This window comes from Phalaenopsis equestris, unplaced genomic scaffold (genome assembly GCF_001263595.1).
Source record: "Phalaenopsis equestris unplaced genomic scaffold, ASM126359v1 Scaffold001135, whole genome shotgun sequence".
Lineage (NCBI taxonomy): Eukaryota > Viridiplantae > Streptophyta > Magnoliopsida > Asparagales > Orchidaceae > Phalaenopsis > Phalaenopsis equestris.
The window spans coordinates 102,342-125,988 of NW_018165574.1; the positions used below are offsets into that span (position 1 = coordinate 102,342).

General features: G+C 37.8%; 1 protein-coding gene across 1 annotated transcript in view; it reads left to right on the forward strand.

Moving 5' to 3' along the window:
- The window catches only part of LOC110033317 (synaptotagmin-5), a 75,616-nt gene that overhangs the window by 39,863 nt on the left and 12,106 nt on the right, over positions 1-23,647 (forward strand). Inside the window, exons 10-13 of the mRNA XM_020737248.1 lie at positions 430-648; positions 737-1,012; positions 1,225-1,365; positions 23,169-23,474. Of these exons, the coding sequence (XP_020592907.1) occupies positions 430-648; positions 737-1,012; positions 1,225-1,365; positions 23,169-23,474 (942 nt within the window). The remainder of the gene's footprint in view (positions 1-429; positions 649-736; positions 1,013-1,224; positions 1,366-23,168; positions 23,475-23,647) is intronic.

Genomic DNA, 23,647 nt, shown 5'->3' on the forward strand with positions numbered 1-23,647 from the left:
CTGAACGACTTATTCTTATGTCATTTTTGGCCTATCCCTTTCCCTCTAATTTTTTTTATGTGATTTCTATTTTCACGCATTGTTGATGGATCTGCTCTCCACTTAACCATAGTATAAAGGTCCTCGTAACTTTTTAGCAATTGAACGCCCAAAACATACTAGCTTGTGGCAAAGAAAATTCACTATGTGCGACATCGCGTCTAAATGTGATATTTAACCAGAAAATCTAGACGAATGTTTACTATTCTTGTTGAATAATATATCCAGCGTATGCTTGAATTGGATGCTGGTCACATTCAGAATTTTCTTTCGATTTTCTTACTTTTGGAGCGTGAATATTGGTGATACTTAACAAAATTCATCTGTTTTACCTATATTTCTATTTAAATTATATATATGTAGGAGGTTTACATTTATATTTAACTGCAGTTAACCATCCGGCTCGTCTTAAAGGAGTGGCAGTTTTCTGACGGTTCCGTTACCATGAGTAGATCTTCAAACGGTCTTCAGTCGTCCATGTATGGCTCATCAAACTTACTGCTCGGAACTGGAAGGAAACTTAGTATAAGTGTAGTAGAAGGAAGGAGTCTGACCACTAAAGATAAATCTGGAAAGTGTGATCCTTATGTAAAATTAGAATATGGAAAGGTGATGTTTTTTCAGCTGTCTTTGTTTCTCTTTTCACCAAGGACATCAATAATCTCTTGATAATAATGATAAGTTTTTCCCTCTTCAGGCTCTCCAGAGAACAAAGACGATATATCATACTACAACTCCCGTGTGGAATCAAAGTTTTGAGTTCGATGAAATTGGAGGAGGTGAATATCTCAAGATCAAATGTTACAATGCAGAAAAATTTGGTGATGAAAATATTGGAGGTGCAAAGGTAAGCTTAGAAGGTCTTTTGGAAGGATCTTGCAGAGATGTGTGGATTCCCCTCGAAAAAGTAAGCTCTGGAGAGCTGAGACTTCAAATACAAGTTACGAGGAATAGTGGCCATGAAGGACATTGGGTAAACTGTCCGACTTATTGAGATATTTTTGGTAATATATTAAAACAAGAAAGCTGAAATAAGCAAACATCTGTTGTTTTAGCTGTTTTCTAACATTGAATTTGTTATAGAATTTCTTTTTGATTCACTTTCTCGTAATTAAATAACTTTCTTGTGCTATCCCATTCCTAGCTGTAACATTGGTCCCTGAGGGTAACTTTTGAATTCTGCAGAATTCACCACAAAGGTCATTTTCAGCTGGTTGGGTTGAGTTGGTCCTCATTGAAGCTAGGGACCTTATTGCTGCTGATCTAAGAGGAACAAGCGATCCTTATGTTAGGGTTCATTATGGTAACCTGAAGAAACGTACAAAGGTTACTCTTTGCATTTTTTTAAGTGTTTGGATAATAATCTTACGGGGATTTGCATACATAGTACACAATTTTTATATATTTACATATCTAACACTTAAACTTTACTATTTTTAACATAACATTTAAATCTTTAATATCACACCAAAAGTACAAGAAATATTAATTTTTTTAAATGAAAATATATGTTTTGATGGCATGACACTAGTGTTATATAATTAGATATGGAATTTTAGATGTTAAAAACATAAATAAACAATAATTATGTGGCAGATATGTAAATCCCTCTAGTATTTCATGCTTAAATTTTTTCTTTTATTTATTTTGTTTTACCCTTATTCGTGCTACAATAATATCTAATTCAGAGGGTTCCCAGAAACATTTACAGAACAACATCTGTCTTAATCCGCCCGGGACATTAATGTAATAATGAGACCTACACTAGCTCTGCAGCTTTTTTGTTTTACAGAGAACTTAAACTATTGTATCCTAGGAACTCAATCAAGAAAATGTTTGAATGTCTAATCAAACTTGTTGAGCATACTCCACGGTTTACCTAATTACATCTGTTGTTGAATCACAAACATAAACAGATGCAGGATAGGTCTTGATTTAATAGACCTAGAGCATACAGACTCTTGAAATTCTACCTAAAATGAAATAAATGCGATTAAAAAATTCTAAAATATTAACTATTCATTAAAGAAAATTATAACAAGGTGATTCTGTCAGGCTGTAGGATTAATGCAGAAATCTGGACAGAAATTTCCGTACTTTTTATCTACAGAATTTGTTGAAATGACGATCCATGTAGTGCAAAATGTATAATAAAACAAAAATCTGTGACATTTCTTAATGTGACGATACATTTATATACTACAAAAGATTTTTGAAAAGCCAAAATGTTTAGGCAAGATTTTTGATCTTAGACTGGATGCTTGCAGCCTGGTTGTTTGTTAGTTGACTATTGATATAGTGGATTAAGTTTAATGGTAGATTCAAGACTTACCCCACTAATAAGAAGCTTGTAAACACAAAACACATCTTTCAAGCGAAGAAAATGACTAAAGATTATTCTTTTTCTATAGATCCATCAAAACAAAGCACTAGGTTTGAATATCAAGTTATTCATGAATTGAAACCAGGAAGGAACTAACCTAAAGAGATACTGAAGGTTAATAAAAAGTCATTGGACAATAAAAGAAAGGGAAGGAAAACTAGGACTTTTGGCATGGTCTAATGCGGCACTCTATGTATGATATTAAGATTCTGTTCTCTTAGGAAAAGCTAACGCTTATCCTTGAGACTTCTCAAATGGCATTAAAGAAAACTCACGAGTGGTCTTTTCTTGAGGTTTATTAAGTTCGTTTAACCCAATTTCCCTTGGTGTTGTATTATAATTTTTTTAGACCTTGGGATCAAGACTTGTTATTGGGTATGCTTCTGGGAGAGCACCCTCGATTAAGGAGGCTGTTTAGGCTCATACCTGGGAGAGCACCCTCGATTAAGGAGGCTGTTTAGGCTTTGATTTGATAGTTATATGTGAATTTAATTGGGGAATGGAGGTAGATCCAATCAAGATCTTTTGATTTGATCATATGGGGTATTTTAGTTGATCCAACCCACAAATGTTAGAAGGTTATAATAGTGAGTTGTCTCATATCAAATTTTGGTGTCAGGATGAGGTTAAAATTTTTGTTTCGAAGATGCTTTTTGGAGGCTAATGTCGTCTCATTCACTGGTCAAAGGCTGATTGTATCAATTTGCTAATGTCGTCTCATTCACTGGTCAAAGGCTGATTGTATCAATTTTGACAAATTAGTCAGAGGCACATAGCATGGGTATTCATAGTTTGAGGTACTGGACATGATAAAAAAGAGCTCAAAAGCATATGTGAATCACTCTCAGGCTTGATTATCAAATGCACAAGAGGTTTAAGTTGACTTGAAGAAGTTGTTTAAGACACGAGGTATGTATTTGTGGGTCTAATTTTAATTAATGTACATGTTGATGTGAGAGTTGACCCTAGTTTAATTTTAAATAAGACTTATAACTATGGGAAGGACAATGATTTAATATATTGGGTTTTTTGGCTTTGTGCCAACTCAAATATTTTGGCATAAAGCTTACATTCTTTGGAAGATTCATAAGCGACGTACAATCCAGTGGGAGAGGAAAGCTCCATGGATTTTGCAATCTTAACTTACAGTTAACAGTGGCTTGTTTGATTTGGTTTGGTTGGCTGACTTGCTTTATGCCAATGCCTAAGTGGAGAACTTGTTCGAATTTGTTATTTTAAATTTTAATAGGAGGATTCGGGCTTACTGCTTTATTTGTTAGAATTCAAATTTACAGCATTCTGTTTAAAAGGATCTGACCTAAAGTTTATAGTCTTTGTCGGACATGTCCAAATAGTCTATTTATTTGCCAATATATTTTCTTCGGTAATCGTCACTTTAACCATTCCACTAATAAAATCATTACTTCATTTTATTTTCTAGTATCATTATGCATCCATATTGAAGTTCTTATTTTTATTACCTCAACTTATATATATATATATATATTATATATATATAGAAAAAGCCCAAAGGCTAATATATTAAAGAGGAAAATGTGCATATAGGTTGTATGAGAGGGCCTAAAAGAAGGCCCAACTCACACAATACAACAAACACAAAATCCCAAATAAAACAACGATACATAAAGATAAAAAACCAAAAAACCACCAATAGACGTAAAATTGCTAGGGAGGTCCCACTTTAGTCCTCCTTCTGCCTCTAGTTTTCGGAAGGGAGCCGACTAACTAATTGGTAAGGTACGTACCATTACCCGAAGTGATCAAAGTATCATCCATCAGATTTCTGAGCTCAACTAGCTCTCCATTCTTCTTCTTCCTCCTGGATGTGTAGACCTGTCATTCCTCATCCGAGGATTGACTCATCTGGTCAATGGATTGGTCCAAAGGTGGCTGGATAGGTGTAGACTGTTGCACATCATGATCCCCATGAGCCTCAGTAACATTAACATCTGGCTAGACCTGATGAGGCGGTAGTGAAACAGTAGAAGTAATGTCACCTGTAATATTAATGATAAGTTATAGGACAGGTGGAGTTTGAAGAGTCTCCATCGCCCCTACAATAGGAGGTTCCAAAGACGGGGGAACTACAACATTGTGTGGAGATTATGATCCCCATGAGCCTTAGTAACATTAACATCTGGCTAGACCTGATGAGGCGGTAGTGAAACAGTAGAAGTAATGTCACCTGTAATATTAATGATAAGTTATAGGACAGGTGGAGTTTGAAGAGTCTCCATCGCCCCTACAATAGGAGGTTCCAAAGACGGAGGAACTACAACATTGTGTGGAGATTAAATGATTGACATATTGCCTGCGAGGATAGTGACGTCTTGAGGGTTATCCTTTTGATGATCAATAGTGTCAATAACTTGGAGCTGATAGAAGGAGATGAATTCACTGCCTCTGGTGGAGCACTTTGCTTATTTGGTCTGAGGTGAGAGTATAGATGATGACATTGAGAACTGGGTGGCCGAACATACGACAGTTCGAACAATATGAAGAAAAATGTTCAATCACTACTTTTTACCAATATCCATTGTGCCGTGTGCCCAACCAAATTTCCTCAGAAGCGGATGAAGTGATATCTCTTTCAACAAGTACTCTTGTTTCAGATGGATGAGAAAGATTAAAAGTAGGAATGTCCGTTTTAAGTGGCTTACCATAAGATGAGGCATAAAGTACAACACTTTTTGAGTAAAATAATGAAATTTCAGATCAGGGAGGCGAATCCAAACCAGAATGATTGGTGGTTTCGTTTGTGGGTCAAAATCCACAGACCATTTCAGAATCTTCATTGTTCTGTTATCAATCCAAATTATCCTTTTAGCAAATAAGCGCGTGTAATCTTCTTCATTATGAAGTTGAATAAGATGTGTCTTCCATCTAATAGTCCAATTTTTCACTCCCCAACAAGGTGCATAAGCTCAAATTCCTTACGAATAAGCTTCATTTTGGGATGAAATTACAGAAATTTCTCGACTAAATTCAGACGACAAGAGGAAGCAAGTTCAATACCTTCAGCTTCTGTAAAAAAGGTGGCAGTCTTTCTATTCTTCCTACCATGTTCTTGATGTCTTTCACACACTCAAATGAAAGAGTGAAAGAGCATGATTTAGGTGTACCTGAGAAAACCCGTATGAGATTCTATAGAATAAGAAAAGGAAGAACAACACGGTGGGTTAGGAAAAATCCAGAAAGTAGGATGTTTCCCCCGGTATACAACGCACCTAAAAACTCCAAAAGATAGTTACATGTATACCTAAAAAACATATTAAAAAAGAAAATATAGTGAAATAAGAAGAAAAGCAAGTAAAAGGAGAGAAATGCGGTATAACAAAAGTTAAAATAGTCATCTGAAAGAGGCTATTCCTCGGCAGGAGTGGCAGAACTGCGAAGAGATGTGGATTAATAGAGCAGAAAATCCTCCCCAAAAGCCAGAAACTGAAGACCATTAGGGTGAAAGGAGCCAATAAGCCATATCATGGTGAACATCTGACATAAGAGTTTCCCCTTAAAAGTAAAAGTTCCTTGGGAGGCTCCAAACCAGTAGAAACACCAAAAAAATCACGTTTAGCTAACCAACCCGCTGTTGCATTTCCCTCCATATATATAAAATTCCATATGACCTGAAGATCATGAGAAGCTATAAATTGCCAAATCTTATTAAGAAACACTTAAATTCCAAGGAGGCTCTTGTTTTCTAGTGATGAAATCCAGAAGAACAAAAGAATCCCTTTCAATAAAATTATAGGCCAATTAAAAGTAACAACAACATTTAGAGCCAGAAATACTGCCAAACCCTCCGCTTCAGTAGGAATTAAAACCCAAACAGGAGAAGAAAAATAGAAGAGACACTTGTTGAAATGATTTCTGAAAATGACCCCAACACCGATCGAGCAATTTTTCCAATTTTCATCAATATTAATTTTGATCCAGCCGGGGGGAGGGGTTTGCCAATATATTAAAGATGACCTCCAGCCCTCCTTAGGAAAAGATCTAGGCAACAATCGTATTTGTTTAGATGCCTTTGCATGGTAGGCAAGCATGTAAGAATAATGGAGAGAGGGGAAGAGGTAGAGAGCTCATGTTTCACATTATTTCTAGCAAACACAAAAGTTATATAAGGAATGAGATGCATTGTTGTGTCCGATGAACCACAAGATTGCCAAGCAAGTAAGCAATCTTCCGTATTATGCCAAGTAAAATTTTTGAAATAAAAAATCCTTCCCAAACTATGCCATATCTCCCTAGCAAAGGGATAAAAGAAATATAAATGCGAAGCACTTTCTTGGGAGCATTTACACAAACAATATTGTGAGGCCAACCGAGCCTTTGAGCTTTAAGATGTCATCAAAAGGCAACAAATGTCAAAATTCCTCCATAAAAAAATCGAAATAGATGGGGAGAGATACTTATGCCAGATTTCAGGGCTCAATTTCAGTTCTTCCCTTTAAAATCACTTTTCAGATTTTAGAATCACCAGTTTTCCATTGAACAGTAGAAGGATGGTTAGCTAGGCAATATTTATGTAATGAAAATTGAGCCCAAAAAAAAACTTCTTTCATGAAATTTAAACCATAATTTGAATTTATTTATATCAGCAAGGTGATTAAGACTTTTGAAACCGAGTCCACTAGAAGCTTTAAGTTTTCAAACCTTGTCATGTAAGAAAGAAAGGCGGTTACAAAATAAGGGAGGGAAAGAAGATCCCCACTAAAAATAAAGAAAATACATATAGCCCTAGGGGTTCCTCCTTCCGCATTACAACTTCACCCAAAAAAGACAAAAAAGTACAACTCCACCCAAAAAAGAAAGAAAGATGTAACAAAGGTAAATATAATCCAAAAATACATGTATCCAAATAAAACGTATACCCAACAAATGAAGTATACACCATATGAACATGTATAAAAATTGAAATAAAAGTAGCGTAAGTTGCTAAGCCAAAAACAAACGTCCTGAAAGCTGGAAAGAGCACCACCAAGCATATCCAAGCATATCCCAAAAAGCATATCCCAAAATTCAAATACCTGCAGCTCAAAAACTGTGAATGCACAAAACAAGCAAGAAAACATGTGAGCAAGGAAGATATAGAAGGATCCAAGCTCTTCCAACCCCCCTTCCTGAAATGCATATAGAATAAATAAGGAGCCACGGTCTCGCCCAGAATATAAAGTGAAAATATCGTAGAAATTTGGAGCTATGAGCCTCCATAACGAAGTGATTAAACCCATTCACTGAAAAAAATGTAAAGCTGGAACAATAAACTAAACCTCCAGTAACCATTCTCAACAGTATCCCCAATAACATAACTGCAATAAATCCCATATGCCAGATCTCCACATAAGCCCCCCCAGACCAATACCCGAAGCAAAAGCCGTCTACCAGGCCACCAAAATGTATAAGAGGAATCTAAAGTAAAGTATAAGCATCCATCCAACCTTAAAAACAAGAAAACACCAAATATAAGCTGCCCAACCGTAACCAAAATAAGGAGCCCTGGGCCTCCCATATTATTCATCACATAAGAAGTAATGGAGTCATGGGCCTCCATGCAAATTTAAAAAAACCATCCACCATATAATGCATGTATAATTGCTGCTTGCCCCACCCATTTCCTGAAACAATAGACAACCAAGGCACCCCGAGATACTTTAAGAAGAGTAAAAACAACCCAAAAAACAGCCTGGGCCGAAACATACCCTACCCAGCCAAAGAAAATAATATAAGAGGAACCATCCCTACGAATATAAGGGGCATCTATAGTTGCTGCTTGCCCCACCCATTTCCTGAAACAACAGACAACCAAGGCACCCCGAGATACTTTAAGAAGAGTAAAAACAACCCAAAAAATAGCCTGGGCCGAAACATACCCTACCCAGCCAAAGAAAATAATATAAGAGGAACCATCCCTACGAATATAAGGGGCATCTATAGTTGCTGCTTGCCCCACCCATTTCCTGAAACAACAGACAACCAAGGCACCCCGAGATACTTTAAGAAGAGTAAAAACAACCCAAAAAACAGGCTGGGCCGAAACATACCCCACCCAACCAAAGAAAATAATCTAAGAGGAACCATCCCTACGAATATAAGAGACATCTATGTTGTCACCAACCAGCATAATGTATAAAGGGGGAGGGGAAGTAGATCCCACCCTACAAATATTAGTGACACTACCTAAATTAGCAAGCCAATTAACGGGTTGGTTCCCCTCACGGTAATTGAAACTCCACATAACATTCATATTGGAGATTAAACCTTTAATCCTCTTAACATAATAGAGGATATCCCAAGGGGCCTCGGCACCATTAGCCAAAATATCAACCAATGTGTCATTATCACATTAAAAAATAATAAAATGCTAGCTGAGAGAATGAGCCATCATAGCAGCTGTTAAAATGGCCCGAGCCTCAGCTTCTATGGGAGTATCAGCATAAGAGGGAGATGAAAAGAAAAGTATACAGTTTTCTGCATAGTTTCTAACAATGCCCCCACAACCAGCACTATTAGTTTTCCAACTCCCATTCGTGTTAAACTTTATCCACCCCCTAGGAGGTGGCCACCATCTAACTATAATTGGTAGATGAGGACGCCTCCTCTCATCCAAAACCGTATGCCCCATAAAAAGAAAATAATTGATGCCCGAAAAGAAACTTTTTTTTAGAATTCCCATTCTCCACAGCTTGTTAATGTAGGCAATAATATTAGTAAATATTAGTAAAGACCATCGTATTCTGAATGACCTTTTCTTCATGAATAATATCATTACGTAGCTATCCAGATAAACTAACATACCAGATAAACTAATATATAATGGAAGGGTAAATTTGCAAAAAGTGTTTTTGCTTATGGTCCGGATTGCAAATCATAGTAGTGAGCAAAAGGTTCCTCTCAGGAGTGACGATAGTGCCAAACCACTATCCAACCTTACATATAAATAGTGAAAAAGGACAAGAAAAGAACATATGTTCGATAGTCTCCTCCGCCGAATTACACAAACAACAACGTGACGTGATTCTCAAACCTTTCATCTTTAATATATCATCACATGGTATAATAGAATGGAAAATGCGCCACGCCAAGAAAGACAGAGAGAGTTAAATCCCAACTCCACACCCCCTCACCCCAAGGGAGCCCCAAGGGAGCTTGAGCTTTTGAAAATTATGTAAAGAGGAATATAAGGATTTAGTAATGAAGCTTGTCATGGGAAATTTCAAAGTAGGAGTATCTTGCAATTGAGGCTCAATAAGAATGGTGGAAATGAAGGTAGCTCCCTCCATCCAAAAAATGCTAATGAGAAGAGGAAAATTCCAATGACCGTTTACCCAAGTATCCGAAACCTTGAGACTAGAATACCTTGTATCCCTCATATCAAGTAAAACATGGGACCAACAATCATGCCATAATGAAATATTTCCACTTCCCACCTCCCAGTAAATAAAATTCTCCGCCCAATCTCTAACATGAAGCAATCTCTTCCACATCGTGGAATCCCCCAACTGCCAATTAATCAAAGCAAGATGAGAGGAGCGACAATATTTCCCGTGCATGAAATTAGAACACAAAGACTCGTCTTTCCTGAAATTAAACCATTGCTTAAAAACATTAATATCAACAATATGGTGCAGAGATTTGAAACCCAAACCACTAGCATACAGATGTTTGCGAATATCCTACCAAGACATCCATCTTCTACCAGAATGATTTCCCACCCATAAAAACTTATTGAAAATCTTTCAAGATTCAAAAAGAGTACTTTTTTTGGGTTGGAGTACTTGAAGAGTGTATAAAGGAAGAGAATGAATGATGCTTCTGAGCAATGTAATACATCCCCCAAAGGAAAGAAAATTATTTTTCCAATCCGAAATTCTTTTCCGCCCCTTTTCCATTACCTCATCAAACTGTTTGCGCCTCTTCCTGCCTTTAATGAGAAAAACCCCCAAATATTTAAGAAGGGTAGAAAGGGAGAATCCCGTGGCAATCCAGTATGCATTAGAACGATTGACCATGTTTCCCATGTAAATGTTACATTTATTTGCATTAAAAAGAAGACCAGAGACGGATTGGAAGTCAACCATTAAGCTGTGAATCTCCTTTACCATTTTTTTGTTAGCATTAGAGAACACTATCATGTCATCGGCGTAAGCTAAATGAGTGACCACCATATTAGATTTATGAGCGTTTTGCAAAGTGGGATTTCTCCTGAAAAGATTGTTTAGAAGGCGAGATAGATAATCAAATATAATCAAATGCGAGATAGATAATCAAATATTAAAATGAAAATAGTAGGGGATAAATGATCTCCCTGCTTAATCTCACGGCTTGCACTAAAAAAACCCCGAGAATGGCCTTAATGAGAATACTATATTTATTGCAATGGAGCCAAGAGGATAATTTTGCAAAACTCCTGATGGAAACCTCGAGCCTTAAGGATCTTCGATATAAACTCCTAACTAAGAGAATCATAAGCCTTTCGGATATCCAATTAGTGATCATTTTGCCCCCTTTATATTTTTTATCAATGTCAAGAATGAGTTTCTGTGCCAGCATGATTTTATCAGTGATCCCTTGCTCTTGAATAAAGGCAGATTGATTCAAAGTAATTAATTTGTTGAGACGAGGTTGGATACGTTTGACCAAAATTTTACTAATCATCTTTGAAATAACAGAAGTCAGAGATATGGGTCTAAAATGGTCCCAAGAACTCTTTTGAGTATTTTTGGGAATGAGAACAATTATAGCGGCAGAGAAATAATTTCCTGGTGTTTCCCCTTTAAAGAAACTCTGGATAGCTTCCACTATCTTATCTTTAACAATAATCCAGCATTTAATATAAAAAGCAGAAGTGAAGCCATCCGGCCCAGGGGCTTTATTACAATTAATATCTAGAAGAGTAGAATATATCTCCTCAGCCGAGGGAATACCGCAGAGATCGAGGTCCACCAAGTGAAGACATACATCATCGAATAAAGAGACATCAATAGAGCCCGAAGTCTCATGGAACTCAAAAAGTTTAGAGAAATAAAGAACAACACTCTCTCCTATCTCTTTATCCCCAGTAATCCAGTTCCCCTCATTATTTTTAATCCTCACAATGGTGTTATTGGCTCCTCTTTATTTAATGCAAGCGTGAAAATATTTAGTGTTTCTATCACCTTGAGAGAAATGGGTCTCCCCAGCTTTTTGTTGCAACAACTCCTCCCAAAGAGAGGCCTCCAGTAATTCTTTATTAGCCTTCTGTAAATCATGAATAATATCATTAGTATTCTCATCAAGAGCCTGAAGCATTCTCACCCTCTGTTCGGCCCTCTTAACTCTAGCATGTACATCAGCAAAGACATCCCAATTCCAAGACCTTAGAGCAACAACCACCTTCTTATGCAGTTTCCAAAGAGTGTACCAAACATTACATTTCCAATTATTAGCAATTAATCTCAAGAAATCATCATGTCTAACCCAGACATTTAAGTAACGAAAATGATAGGTGGAAACCTTTTTAAAGTAACCAAAGAATAAGAGAAGAGGGTTGTGATCAAATCCAGATTTGCAAAGATGTTGAACCTGCGAAAAACCATAAGTTGAGATCCACAGCTGATTAGCAAAGCATCTATCAAGTCGTTCGAACAACTTGTCCCTTTTCTAAGTAAATTTAGAACCAATAAAACCCAAGTCGGAAATTCCCGCTATGGACAAAGTTTCATTGAATTTATCTGTTAAAGTGGTGTCAATTCTCCGACCACCTAACTTTTCAGATTCGTGCATCACCATATTGAGGTCCCCTCCAACCATTCAATTTTGATGGATTGAAGTGCCCATGTCAGAAAGTTTGTGCCAGAGATCAAATCTAGCAGCATTAGAACTCCCGACGTAGACAAAAGTAAGATATCCAGAGAAAACATCCATAGAGAAAAAAAGTATGCACAAACTGTCTATCATCAATAGTGACATCAAATGTGATATGCTTCTGCCAAAACAACCAAATTTTGTTAGAACAATTAGCAAAAAAAGAGAAGTTTTTGAATTTACCCAAGATACGATCATCCGGAGAGGATACCAAGAGTTCCAAAATAGCAAATATATCGACCTTATGAGCCCTTGTCATTAATTTGAGTTTACAAAGGGGGTGAGGATCCGCAGCTCCCCTGATATTCCAAATAAGGATATTAAACATGAGTAGACATATTACCCTTCCTAGAAGATCTAGGTCGGGTCCGTCCATTTTCTCCGTGTGATTTCGCACCTCCTTTTGGGCTCTATACTTTCTTCTATGATACTTTTGAACATGCCATTCATCCCTTAAAACTTTTGAAATATCCTCCAAAGGAGTGTCAGAGAGAGCATCAGAATGATGAGAGTAAATAAAATTATTATCCATATTCAAAGCGTCAGGGAGAGAAGCCAAGGAAGGGCGAGCCCCCTCAGTATTAGAGATGATAGGAGGATCCGGATCAGGCAACAACTAACGTGTTTTCTCAGCCGGGGCAACAACATTAGAGAGGGTAAAATCTAGATTTTTATCAGCATTCGAAGTATTAGGGAGAGAGGCAGAAGAAAATCGAGCTCCCTCATTATTAGAGATGTCCGGAGGATTCGAGTCAGGTTACACCTGCTCAATTCTATCCTTAGATGGAGTCGAAAGGATGATAGTGGGGTGGGACACGACTGCTAAAGGTTCTGCCTCAACAGCCGCAGCATTATCAGGGAGCATAGAAGCTTGCTCCACGTGTGACTGTTTCCTACTACCCCCTTTCCTCAGTTTGCTGTTTCCTACTATCCCCTTTCCTTAGTTCAGGATGTAATTGAAACATTCGTCCTGATCGTGGCCAAACATTTGACAATGTGTGCAGTAATAGGGGTGTTGTTCTAATAATACCTGTTGCCAGTATCCATTGTGAGCCGACCCAATCCAAACCTCATATGGTGGAGGTAATGTCACATCTCGTTCAATTAAAACTATAGCCATAGATGGACTCGTGAGATTGTAGGTGGGAGCATCTAATTTTAGGGGTCTCTCGAACATAACGGCCAAGGAGGAGGATTTCGTGATTGAAGAGATGAACTTTCAAATTTGGGAACCGAAGCCAGACTGGAATAATAGGAGCCTCAGCTTTAGGATCAAAATTTTCTGACCATTTTAAGACCTTCATACCGCAGTCCTCAAACCACACTAATCGTTTCGCAAATAGGCGCGTATAGTCCTCTTCATTGGACAGTTGAATTAAAATGTGCCTTCCATCTAAATGACCTATCTTTCAATCTCCCGTAAGTCTCATCAATTCAAAGTGTTTTCGAAGAAACTCCATTTTAGGATGCCCATACAGGAACTTCCCTACCAGATAAAGACGACAGGAAGAGGCGAGTTCGCTGTTCTCGGCATCAGAGAGGAAGAGAACAAGTTTTCCCCCTTTCCGGCCAGGACGTTGAACGAAAGAAGTATCAGATTCGAGAGCGAGATTGTCGTAGAATGCAGAAGGGAAGTTTGGAACGCCATCAACGGTCACGCTGGCATAGGAACGAAACCTTTTACCAGTGTTACCAAAGCCGCCGGCCGTCGTGCCAGCGTACGAGCGAGCCATGACAATTGATCACCCGCGTCGCCATCGAATCGCCACCCCTGGCAGAGACGGAAAATGTGACATCAAATTTCTTCCATGCTTCAACATGGGATTAACGACGGAATGAACACGACTCATGCACTCTCATAATGCGATCTGATACACCCAAAAAAAAACTCATATACAAATAAGCTCTTCAGTCGTTGAACAAAAGGGGGAAAAAAACATTTTATGTAGGACATCATTCTTCTTACGTTGTTTTCCAGTTTATGTTTTTATCCAAGTGCTTTAGTGTCTTTTTTAAATCATATCCTAATAGTGCAACCAAAACATTTATATATATATATATATATATATATATTCTGCAAATCTGTACTGTTCATTATTTTTTACGTTTTTTTTGTAATAAAAAAAAAAAAAAAAAAAAAAAAAACTTGATTCCCCCACGACACCTATTTGAAACAGATGCGATGCTCTCAGGTAATCAAAATGCAGGATTTGTTCTCTCGTTTTGTTCAAACTGAAGGAACGACACAAACGTGAGAGGAGACAAGTGAGCATAAGTGTAAAAGGAAGAAAAAGGAGACAAGAGGCTCTATCGACTGCCGCGAGCACTAAATTGAGAAAGGAGTTGAACAACTTACCTTTCGTGCATCATCGACAGTCGAGGGTGCTATAAGCAGAGAGGAAGAGGAATAGGAATAAGGGAGGACCTTGCTTTCAAGAAGGAGGAAGATGAGTCAAGGGAGAATAAAGAAAAAAACAACAACAACAAGCCTTTATCCTACTAACTGGGGTTAGCTGAATGAATCCTATTTCTCGTTTGTGTTCTATTGAGTGTCATATTTTCATTTAATTCTAATAAATTAAGATCATTTTTTATATAATATGCCCAGATCTTTTTAAGTGTACCTCTTACTTTCTTAACATAAATCAAGTCTAAAAAATCTATTATCCTAATTGGATCATCAGTTGATCGACATTTATTGTGACCAAACAATCTAAGACGACTCTCTAATCTTGTTTGTCACTGGAGCTACACCAACCCTTTCACATATATATTCATTCTGCATTTTGTCTCTAAGTTTAAAACCACACATCCATCCAAATATTCTCATCTCAACAACACTTAATTTAGTTTTAGACTTTTCTTTTAAAGGCCAACATTTTGTGCCGTAAAGGATTGCAGGTCTCACCATCATCTTATTAAATTTTTCTTTAAGTTTAAGTGATACTTTTCTATCACATAATAGGCTCGATGTGTTCCTCCACTTCAACCATCCAACTTGAATTCTACTAATAACATCCCAATCTATATCGCCATCATCTCGAGCAACATACCTGATGATACTAAAGAATGACCTAAACCACAAAAACAACTTTTATTAATAGAGAAATAGAGTTACAATACACACAAATTGAAAATAACTTCACCAAAATATAGGATGACACAATCAAACATCTTGAAAGTGTTTCCCAAGGGCAATGGAGGTTAGCCCGGTGGATCCAGAGGCTTGGGCCAGCGAGGGTGAATGCGGGAGAGGGTCGACAGTGGTTGGAAGGTGGACTAGAAGAGGGAGGCAGCCAGTTAACGTGGTAGGAAGGTCTGTTGGTCGGCTGGGAGGTCGATTGCAAGGTGGGATAGCAAGATGGGAAGGTGGGACAATAGTTGGGAAAACCGGGGCAGCAAGAGAGCTGTTGTAGGAGAGCCGACATGCTGCCGGAAGGGCTATGAAAGAACTGGACAACATGTTGCTGCAGCAGAGAGGGGGTCGGCAGTGCACGAGGAAGATGTTGGGGGTGGTCGGCAGCTAAGGGAAGTGGAGGAGTAGAAAAGATACAATACGACCTTGGAGTAGCATACAACAGAAGCACTATCACCTCTTCGGATACAACTCAAAAGGGAAAAAGGACTTCACATACGAATCTGAAATCAACACAACAATAAACTGGACCCTAAATCTAGAAAATAGCAATTTAAAGACTCTCTTAAGGGAAAAACAAAAAAGAAAAGCTCCTATAAGGAAATCACAGAAAAGGACGGAGGGAAAAGGGATTGGCGGCAATGCTACCCTTCCTAAATGGGTGCTCGATCGAGAGAGATGCAGAGAAGGCACAGAATGGGGCGTGGTAGCCCCTCACCTCTTTAGGAATCTCGCTCAGGCCGCTCTGCCCAGGATTCCCCTGGACCGGCCTCAATTGGGCCGGTCAGTTCCTTAGCGGGAGCTCCCTTGATCCTGCTGCGGGAGAGCCCCGCTTTCGCGTGGTCATGACAAGCCCCGCGTGAGTCTCCCGGGGTTGGGGAGCTTCGACCTCATTTGTCGAAGCTTTGGGTTCTTATGATGACGATAAGTCATTTGGCAGGTCGATCTGTCTGTGTAGTTATTCCACAACACATTCTGGTAGAATAGGTAGTCATCCTCTTTTGGCACATCTTGAGTAGGAGCTGCATATAAAAATGGGTTCCCGCAATTTAACTCTCGAACCCTTACATTTAAAACCTTCTCCTTCCACTTTTTGTGCCTAGCGTGCGGTGATTGAATAATAAGTATGTGAATAGAACTCAACTTTGGGATGAAATTTGTGGCAAGCTGCGTCACTCTCACTGGCACCCCTCTTGAGAGACCTACGCCCCACAGATAGGAGTTGAGTCCCATTGCAGAATTTTTGTCTCCATCAAGCTCCTCAGACTCACTACAAAGTTGGGGTTCATCTCTCTCTTTTAGACATCTAAAGAGGTGTCCCCTGCTGACTTGAAAGTAACATCTGGATATCTTCATGTAATGTTCTCGATATGACACACAATGACCTCATTTTGTCATGTTGGACCTCCCTCCGTCGGGGCAACTCAGGAGGGGGTATATTCATCTGAAGAGTTTGCATATCGCTCATCCATGAAGGACCTTTATCTGATGTCGGCTCATCGAACTGATAATCCTTGTAGACATCCAATGTCATTCCTGTTGATGTTCCTCTCATCATCTATAGGATGCTAGCTCAATATACCATAATTCATGCTCTACTAGGCTGCCCATTATCTCAGAGTCACTACCTTCTAGAGCAACCATTATTATCTCTGCTAAAATCTCTATCTCAGGGTCAACTGGATTTGGTGGCGTCTCTTCTTCGCTAGCTACAAGTGGAAAATCCTCTTGGAAGTCTTCATCTTCTTTTTGATCACCATTCATCTCTTCAAATGGAAGTTAGTACTCCCCGTTGATGTCCTTACCATCTTCAGTGTCTGCAGTGTCCTTATCCCATGTTTCAACAATGCTCTGCTCAGTAAAATAGATCACTCCGCTGGTTGTGCATTTTGCTTCCACTATTCGAATCTGTGGCACTTCCAACACTTCCTGGTTGTGTAGCCTTGCAGCTTGGTTTTGTTGGATAGTGGACAAGGGGGTCGCTTGATGATGCGGTTTCTCCATTTCATATGTTAGTTCTGTTACTTCTGGCGGTAGTAAGTTAGTAGGAACTGACGTTTTGTTTCCTGCTTCATCTTTAGATCTTCTTGTTCCCCTCTTCGACCTTTTGAATCACGGTCGAGGGAGCCTCCCATTGAATTTCATCTTCAATGTCTGTAATCTACCGCCGAAGTCGGTAAATCTCTCATTGTACCTCCTCCTGAGTGGGCTCAGACTTGTATCTCATTAGTGGCATGTCTAAAGTTTAGGGTTGGGAGGTGAAAGATGGTGCATGAGACTAATTGAATGTGTATAAAATTTGATTTGGGATTGTTGATTTTAAAAATCAGCAAAGAGAATTTAGAGTTTGTTTTTGCAATGGGTGGTTCAGGATAGGACAAAAAATTCTCCAGTTGGGGCGGTAAGGCGGATGCTAGGGAGCCATTGAATAAGACTAGAGTTGGGTTAGCTCTAATAGCAAATGATACTGAAAGAAAAGACCAAAACCACAAAAACAACTTTTATTAATGGGGAATTAGGGTTACAATACAAACAAATTGAAAATAACATCAGCTAAACATAGGACGACACAATTAAACACCTCAGAAGTGTATCTCAAGGGCGGTGGAGGTTGGCCCGGTGGATCCAGAAGCTTGGGCCAGCCAGGGTGAATACGGGAGAGGGCTGATAGGAGTTGGAAGGTGGATTGGAGAAGGGAGGTAGCAGGTTAAGGTGGCGAAAGGTTTGTTGGGCGGCTAGGAGGTAGGTTGGAAGGTGGGGTAGCATGCTGAGAAGGTGGGACAACAGCTGGGTAGGCTGGGACAACAAGGTAGCTACTGTAGGGGAGTTGACGGGTTGTCAGAAGGGGGCTTGAAAGGCTGGAAAGCAGGTTACTGCAGCTATAAGGGGGTCGGCAGGCAGGGGGAAGCTGTTGGAGGTGGCTGGCAGCTAAAGGAATTGGACGAGAAGTAGAAGGGAAGATAAATGGGAAGATACAATCACCACCTTGGAGTAGGATACAACTGGAGTGCCACCTCATCGTCTGATACCCAAAAGGGAAAATGACTCCACACAGGAATTTGAAATCAATACAACAAAAACTAAACCATCATAAATCCAGAAAACCCTATAAGGAAGGTGGGAAAAAAATAAGAAAAGGAAAACCCTAAAAGGAAATCACAAAAAAGGAAGGTGGGGAAAGGAGGCGACAATGCCGCCCTTTCTAAAAGGCCGCTTGATCAAGTGGGATGAAAAAAAGGCACGAGACGGGGCGTTGGGGGCCACTTGCTATGTCAGGATTCTCGTCCGAGTTGTTCGGCTCGGGATTCCCTTGGATCAGCCTCAATTGGGCCAATCAGTTCACTAACGGGAGTTCCCTTTACCGCGATCCTTTTAATAATTTGATTACCCATTATCCCGTTCACTCCTTTTAATAATTTGATTACCCATTATTACAACTGTCACTAGATTTACTACTACTAAAATTATATTTCGTATATTCAATTTTAGATCTACTCAAACAAAGACATTTAAACTCTAAAGTATACCTCCATAATTCAAAATCTTTCTCTAGTCTTATCCACAAAAAAGATATCATCAGCAAAAAGCATACACCATGGTACATCCTCATATAAATGTCCAATAATACCATATCTAAAACAAAAAATATGAGCTTAAAGTCAATCTATGATGTAATCGAACTTAAATAGAAAAATACTTGGCCAATTCCCTTTTGTTCGAACACAAGTAATTTATATATATCCTCCTTGCTCTCTTTGTTCTTCTCCTTCGAACCTCTCAGTCCATCAAACCTCTCAATATATGTATAGCTTCCATAGTAAACTTGCTCGACATAAATCTAAACTAATTATGAGAAATTTTTGTATCACGTTTTAACCTATTTTCATTTACACTCTCCCATAATTTTGATGTATAACACATTCACTTAATTTCTCTATAATTTACACACTTGTGGATCCTCTTTATTTTTAAAAATGGAGAAAAGAGGCGACACAAAATTTATCGGGACACATGTGCTTAGGAAGAAGGGAGATGACTCCAAGGAAGAAGCGATGTCACTTGTTGGAAGAAGGAATCAAGTGATCTTTGTTTGATTTGTGTAGTCGAAGGAAACAACAAGCCAAAGCCTGTGAATGGGGAAGATGATGCCGCGGACGAGGTAAACGTCTCACAGAATGAAGAAGGAAGACTATGACGCCCACAATGAAGGTGTCGTTTTATCGCGTATGGGAGGCTCAATTTCGTTTGTTATGAAGAAAAAGGAAGAGCATCAAGTGGAAGAAGAGGAAGGAGGGAGGGATTCGTTTGGTATGAAGAAAGAGAGCCATTGGTGCCATTGGGAATTGATGATCACTCCATGTTGGTAGAACGGGCTGGGCGAGTAGAAATTGATTATCAGCTCTCTTAGAATTGTAAAGAGATATGCACAAGAGGATGGGTCTTGATTAGAGAGAACATGCGAACCAATCAGAGGGATCCAATGGGGAGAAGCCTAAGTTCAATTATGATAGATTCGGTGGTTGTTCTTTTAGAAATACCATAGTCACTTGTGCTAAGTGTGGAAAGTAACATTAAGGTGAATGTTTAATGGGCTCTCTTACATGCTACTGGTGCCGCCAGCCTGGTCATATAGCTACATATTGTACATCACTTGGCCAAAAATTCTCAAAAGAGTATAAATCAGCTGGAGCTCCTTCACAGAGGATTGTAGGTGGGCAGAGAAGGATAAAATCTACAACTCAAGTTTAACATTCAATAAAGACAAACTTTTTGACCTCAACTTTATTCCCTTACTAGCAGAGTCTGAAGAACGTGCTGCTGATGTTGATGCTATTAGTGATTGATAAGTGTAATGTTTTATTGCATGTTCTAGGAGTATCATTGTACTCTGTTTTTTTTCAGCTGATGTGTGTTGTGTTATTATGTCAACTTGCTTTGACTGTGATGTTAGCTTGTTTTAGTTGATGGGGGAAGTTTAGTTGAGTGATTTTGTACCAGACTTTTATTTTATTTTATTGTATCGACTTTCCATTATAAATAATGAGATATAAACTCTTTAATAAAAATTATGGATAGTTCATGGGTTTTTTGCAATGATTTAAGACTTGTATTGGATTATGAAAACTTTGAGAACAAAATTTTTATAAGAAGAGGAGATTGTTATGATAAAAAATAAAATAAATAAAATGAAATTTAATCCCCCTCACGACACTTATTGAAATAGTCGCGATGCTATCGGGAAATCAAAATGAAGGATTTATTCTAGTTTCATTCGAACCGAAGGACCGAAACAAGCAAGAGACAATGTGTGTAAAAGAGGAGAGGAGTGAGTGCGAAAGCATAAGAGAAAGCAAATGAAGAAGAAGTAGACGAACAATTCTGTCGATTGTTGTGAGCAACAAACAAAGGAAGGAGGTGAACGACTTAACTCTTGTGCATCGTTGACGATTCAGGCACTACGGGCAAAGATGAAGTGGAAGAGGAAGGAAGAATGACCTTGCCTTCAAGCGAGGAGAAATGAGCGTCGAGGGGGAAAACTCCTCGCTTGAAAGGCGACGATGCTTAAATAAAAGCGTATCAGGACGCATGCTCTCAAGAAAAAGAAGGTAGGTGACAACAAGGAGTGATGTCACTTGCTGGAGGAAAGTATGAGCAATCCTTGCATTCGATTTGTGTTTACGAAGGCAACAACGAGCTGAAACCCACGAAGGGAAAAGATGATGCCTTGAGCGAGAGAAACATCTCACATGAAGAAGGAAGACGACGGCCACAGTGAAGGTGCCCTTTTATCGTGTACAGGAGGCACGATTTCGGTCAGTTTGAAGAAAGAGGAGAAGCATCAAGCACAAGATGAGGAAGGATGATGGGATTCTGTTTGGTGGAAGGAGAAGAGCAAGCGTGTGCGGCTTAGAAGACCAAACTATGGTTTAGTAACGACAAGGTTTTAAAAATGTTAATTTATGAATTTCATATATATGTTTAATTATTAATTTTTAATAGTAGGTTTAATTAAATTGTAGATTAAGTGAGAAAATTTTAATGTAAATTTTTAATTTAAAATTATTTTGACTACATCAGAAGTAACGACACACACACAGACACACACACACAAACACACACATATGTATATTCATTTTACATGAAAATCCCGCACCCGCATTCGAAGCAAGAAGGGGGAAAGCCTCACGTCAGTGCTACAGTAGTTTATTCATTTATCCCTAAAATTGATTATTTAAACTATATTATAATCCAATTTGTGGAGTATAATTATTATCAACATTCATAATATCATCACAGATAATAGCAATCATTCTATCTTTTATCTTTTTTTTCACAAGAATTTATCTTTAAACTTTTTATCTATTGTCCTTTAATTCTCTGTCCACTATCTCCAACTCTTTATACGCTATTATTTCAACTCCGTCATTACCATCCTAACATCAAGGATGGATTTTGGCGCTTGACCCATATAATCTGGCTATTTGATGTTTGCTACTATAAATATTCAATTTTCTTCACGCAATAAGATTAATTAATTTGCATGTTTCCATTAAAAATCCTTGGTTTTGCCACTGTCTAAAAAATAATAATTTATAAACTCTTACAAGGTTCTTTAATTTTTCTTCTTTCTATTTAGTTTTTAATAATTTAGCAAGATTTATTTATTTTTAAAATTTTTTTAGTTAAATCAACTTTCTTGTTTTCTTATTCAAAATCCCAAAGTTCTATATATATTAAAAATTCTAATATTTGATTTAAACCTAGTCATTCACCTTGGATGACTTCCTACTTTTCGCCACTATCAGATTATGGTAAATCTCTTACAAGTGACACATTCTCTCTACAAAAGGTTTTAGTCATTTGCACATTGCTTTTGGGGAATGCCTCACTAGCAGAATTCAATTCACTAGTTCTTTTGTGAATTTTGTAATTTTTATGCGTATTATTTTTATTTTTAAAATTATGTTTATTTGGTGAATTTTTCATATTTTTTATTTTTTATTTTAAAAACAGATCAATTTTTTTTAAAACCTTCAAATTATCTAAAATTAACTTATTTTTTAAAGCACTGAAAACTAAAAAAGCTGGTTTATTTTCAACATTGTAAACATCTTTTAACAAATCAAAATATAATCAACAAAAGAAAAAAAGAACTTAAAATAGAAAATAAAAAACGAAAATGATCCCATAGAAATAATAGGAAATTTACACCAGTGGGCATATAAGAAGTTTTGGGCAATGCCAAACTTCGGACAAGTTTTTATATTTTATAATTCTTGCAAAAATTAATTGGAATTGTGATCTTGTGATATGGAATTACTAAAATATAATGAAAACTCAAAAAAAAAAAAAACTTATAAAATGTTAATAATCTTTTCAGATTAACAATCTGTACATAATCAATTTTCCATTTAGTTGGTGACTGCAGCAGCTATTTAAATAATGTAGGTCCTTCAAAATATCCAGCAGAGAACTATTCTATGTTGGTGAAGATAAATATAAATGCATGTAATCACATTTATATGAATAAACCTGCCTATAAATGTCAAGCTTGGATGTGAAAACATTCAATTATTTTTCATTCCACCAATTTTTTGTGGAAGTAAACATGAATACATTGTCGCTCTTACTTGTTCTGTAAATTTTATTTTTTTTTTACTATTTAGGAGTAAAATATCATGTCACACTTCTTTCTTCTCTTATTCTTTCTTTTCATCTGATTCTGACTAATAAAACCTGCAGGTTATATACAGAACACTAAATCCTCAGTGGAATCAAACTCTGGAGTTTCCTGACACTGGTAGTCGCTTGGTTTTGTATGTGAAAGACCACAATGCTGTGCTCCCTGAGACCAATATTGGTGATTGTGAAGTAGAATATGAAATGTTGCCTCCAAATCAAGTAGCTGATAAGTGGATACCTTTGCAAGGAGTACGAAGTGGAGAGATCCACGTCCGAGTAACCAGAAGAATTCCAGAACAACAGAATAAACAAAAAAATTCTAGTCAGGCTTCTTCCTTCAGCACAGCGCATGAAATATCCGGAAAGGTGGTCACTGTAGTTCAGTTACATTATCCTAATCCCTGCGAAACTACCTTTGAAGTTATCTTACTAACTAGTGCGATAGTTTGATATCTTTTATTTTGCATTCTTAACGTAGACATATGGTACCAATTCCAGTTCCTCTAGAATTGCTTTTTATATATATATATATATATATA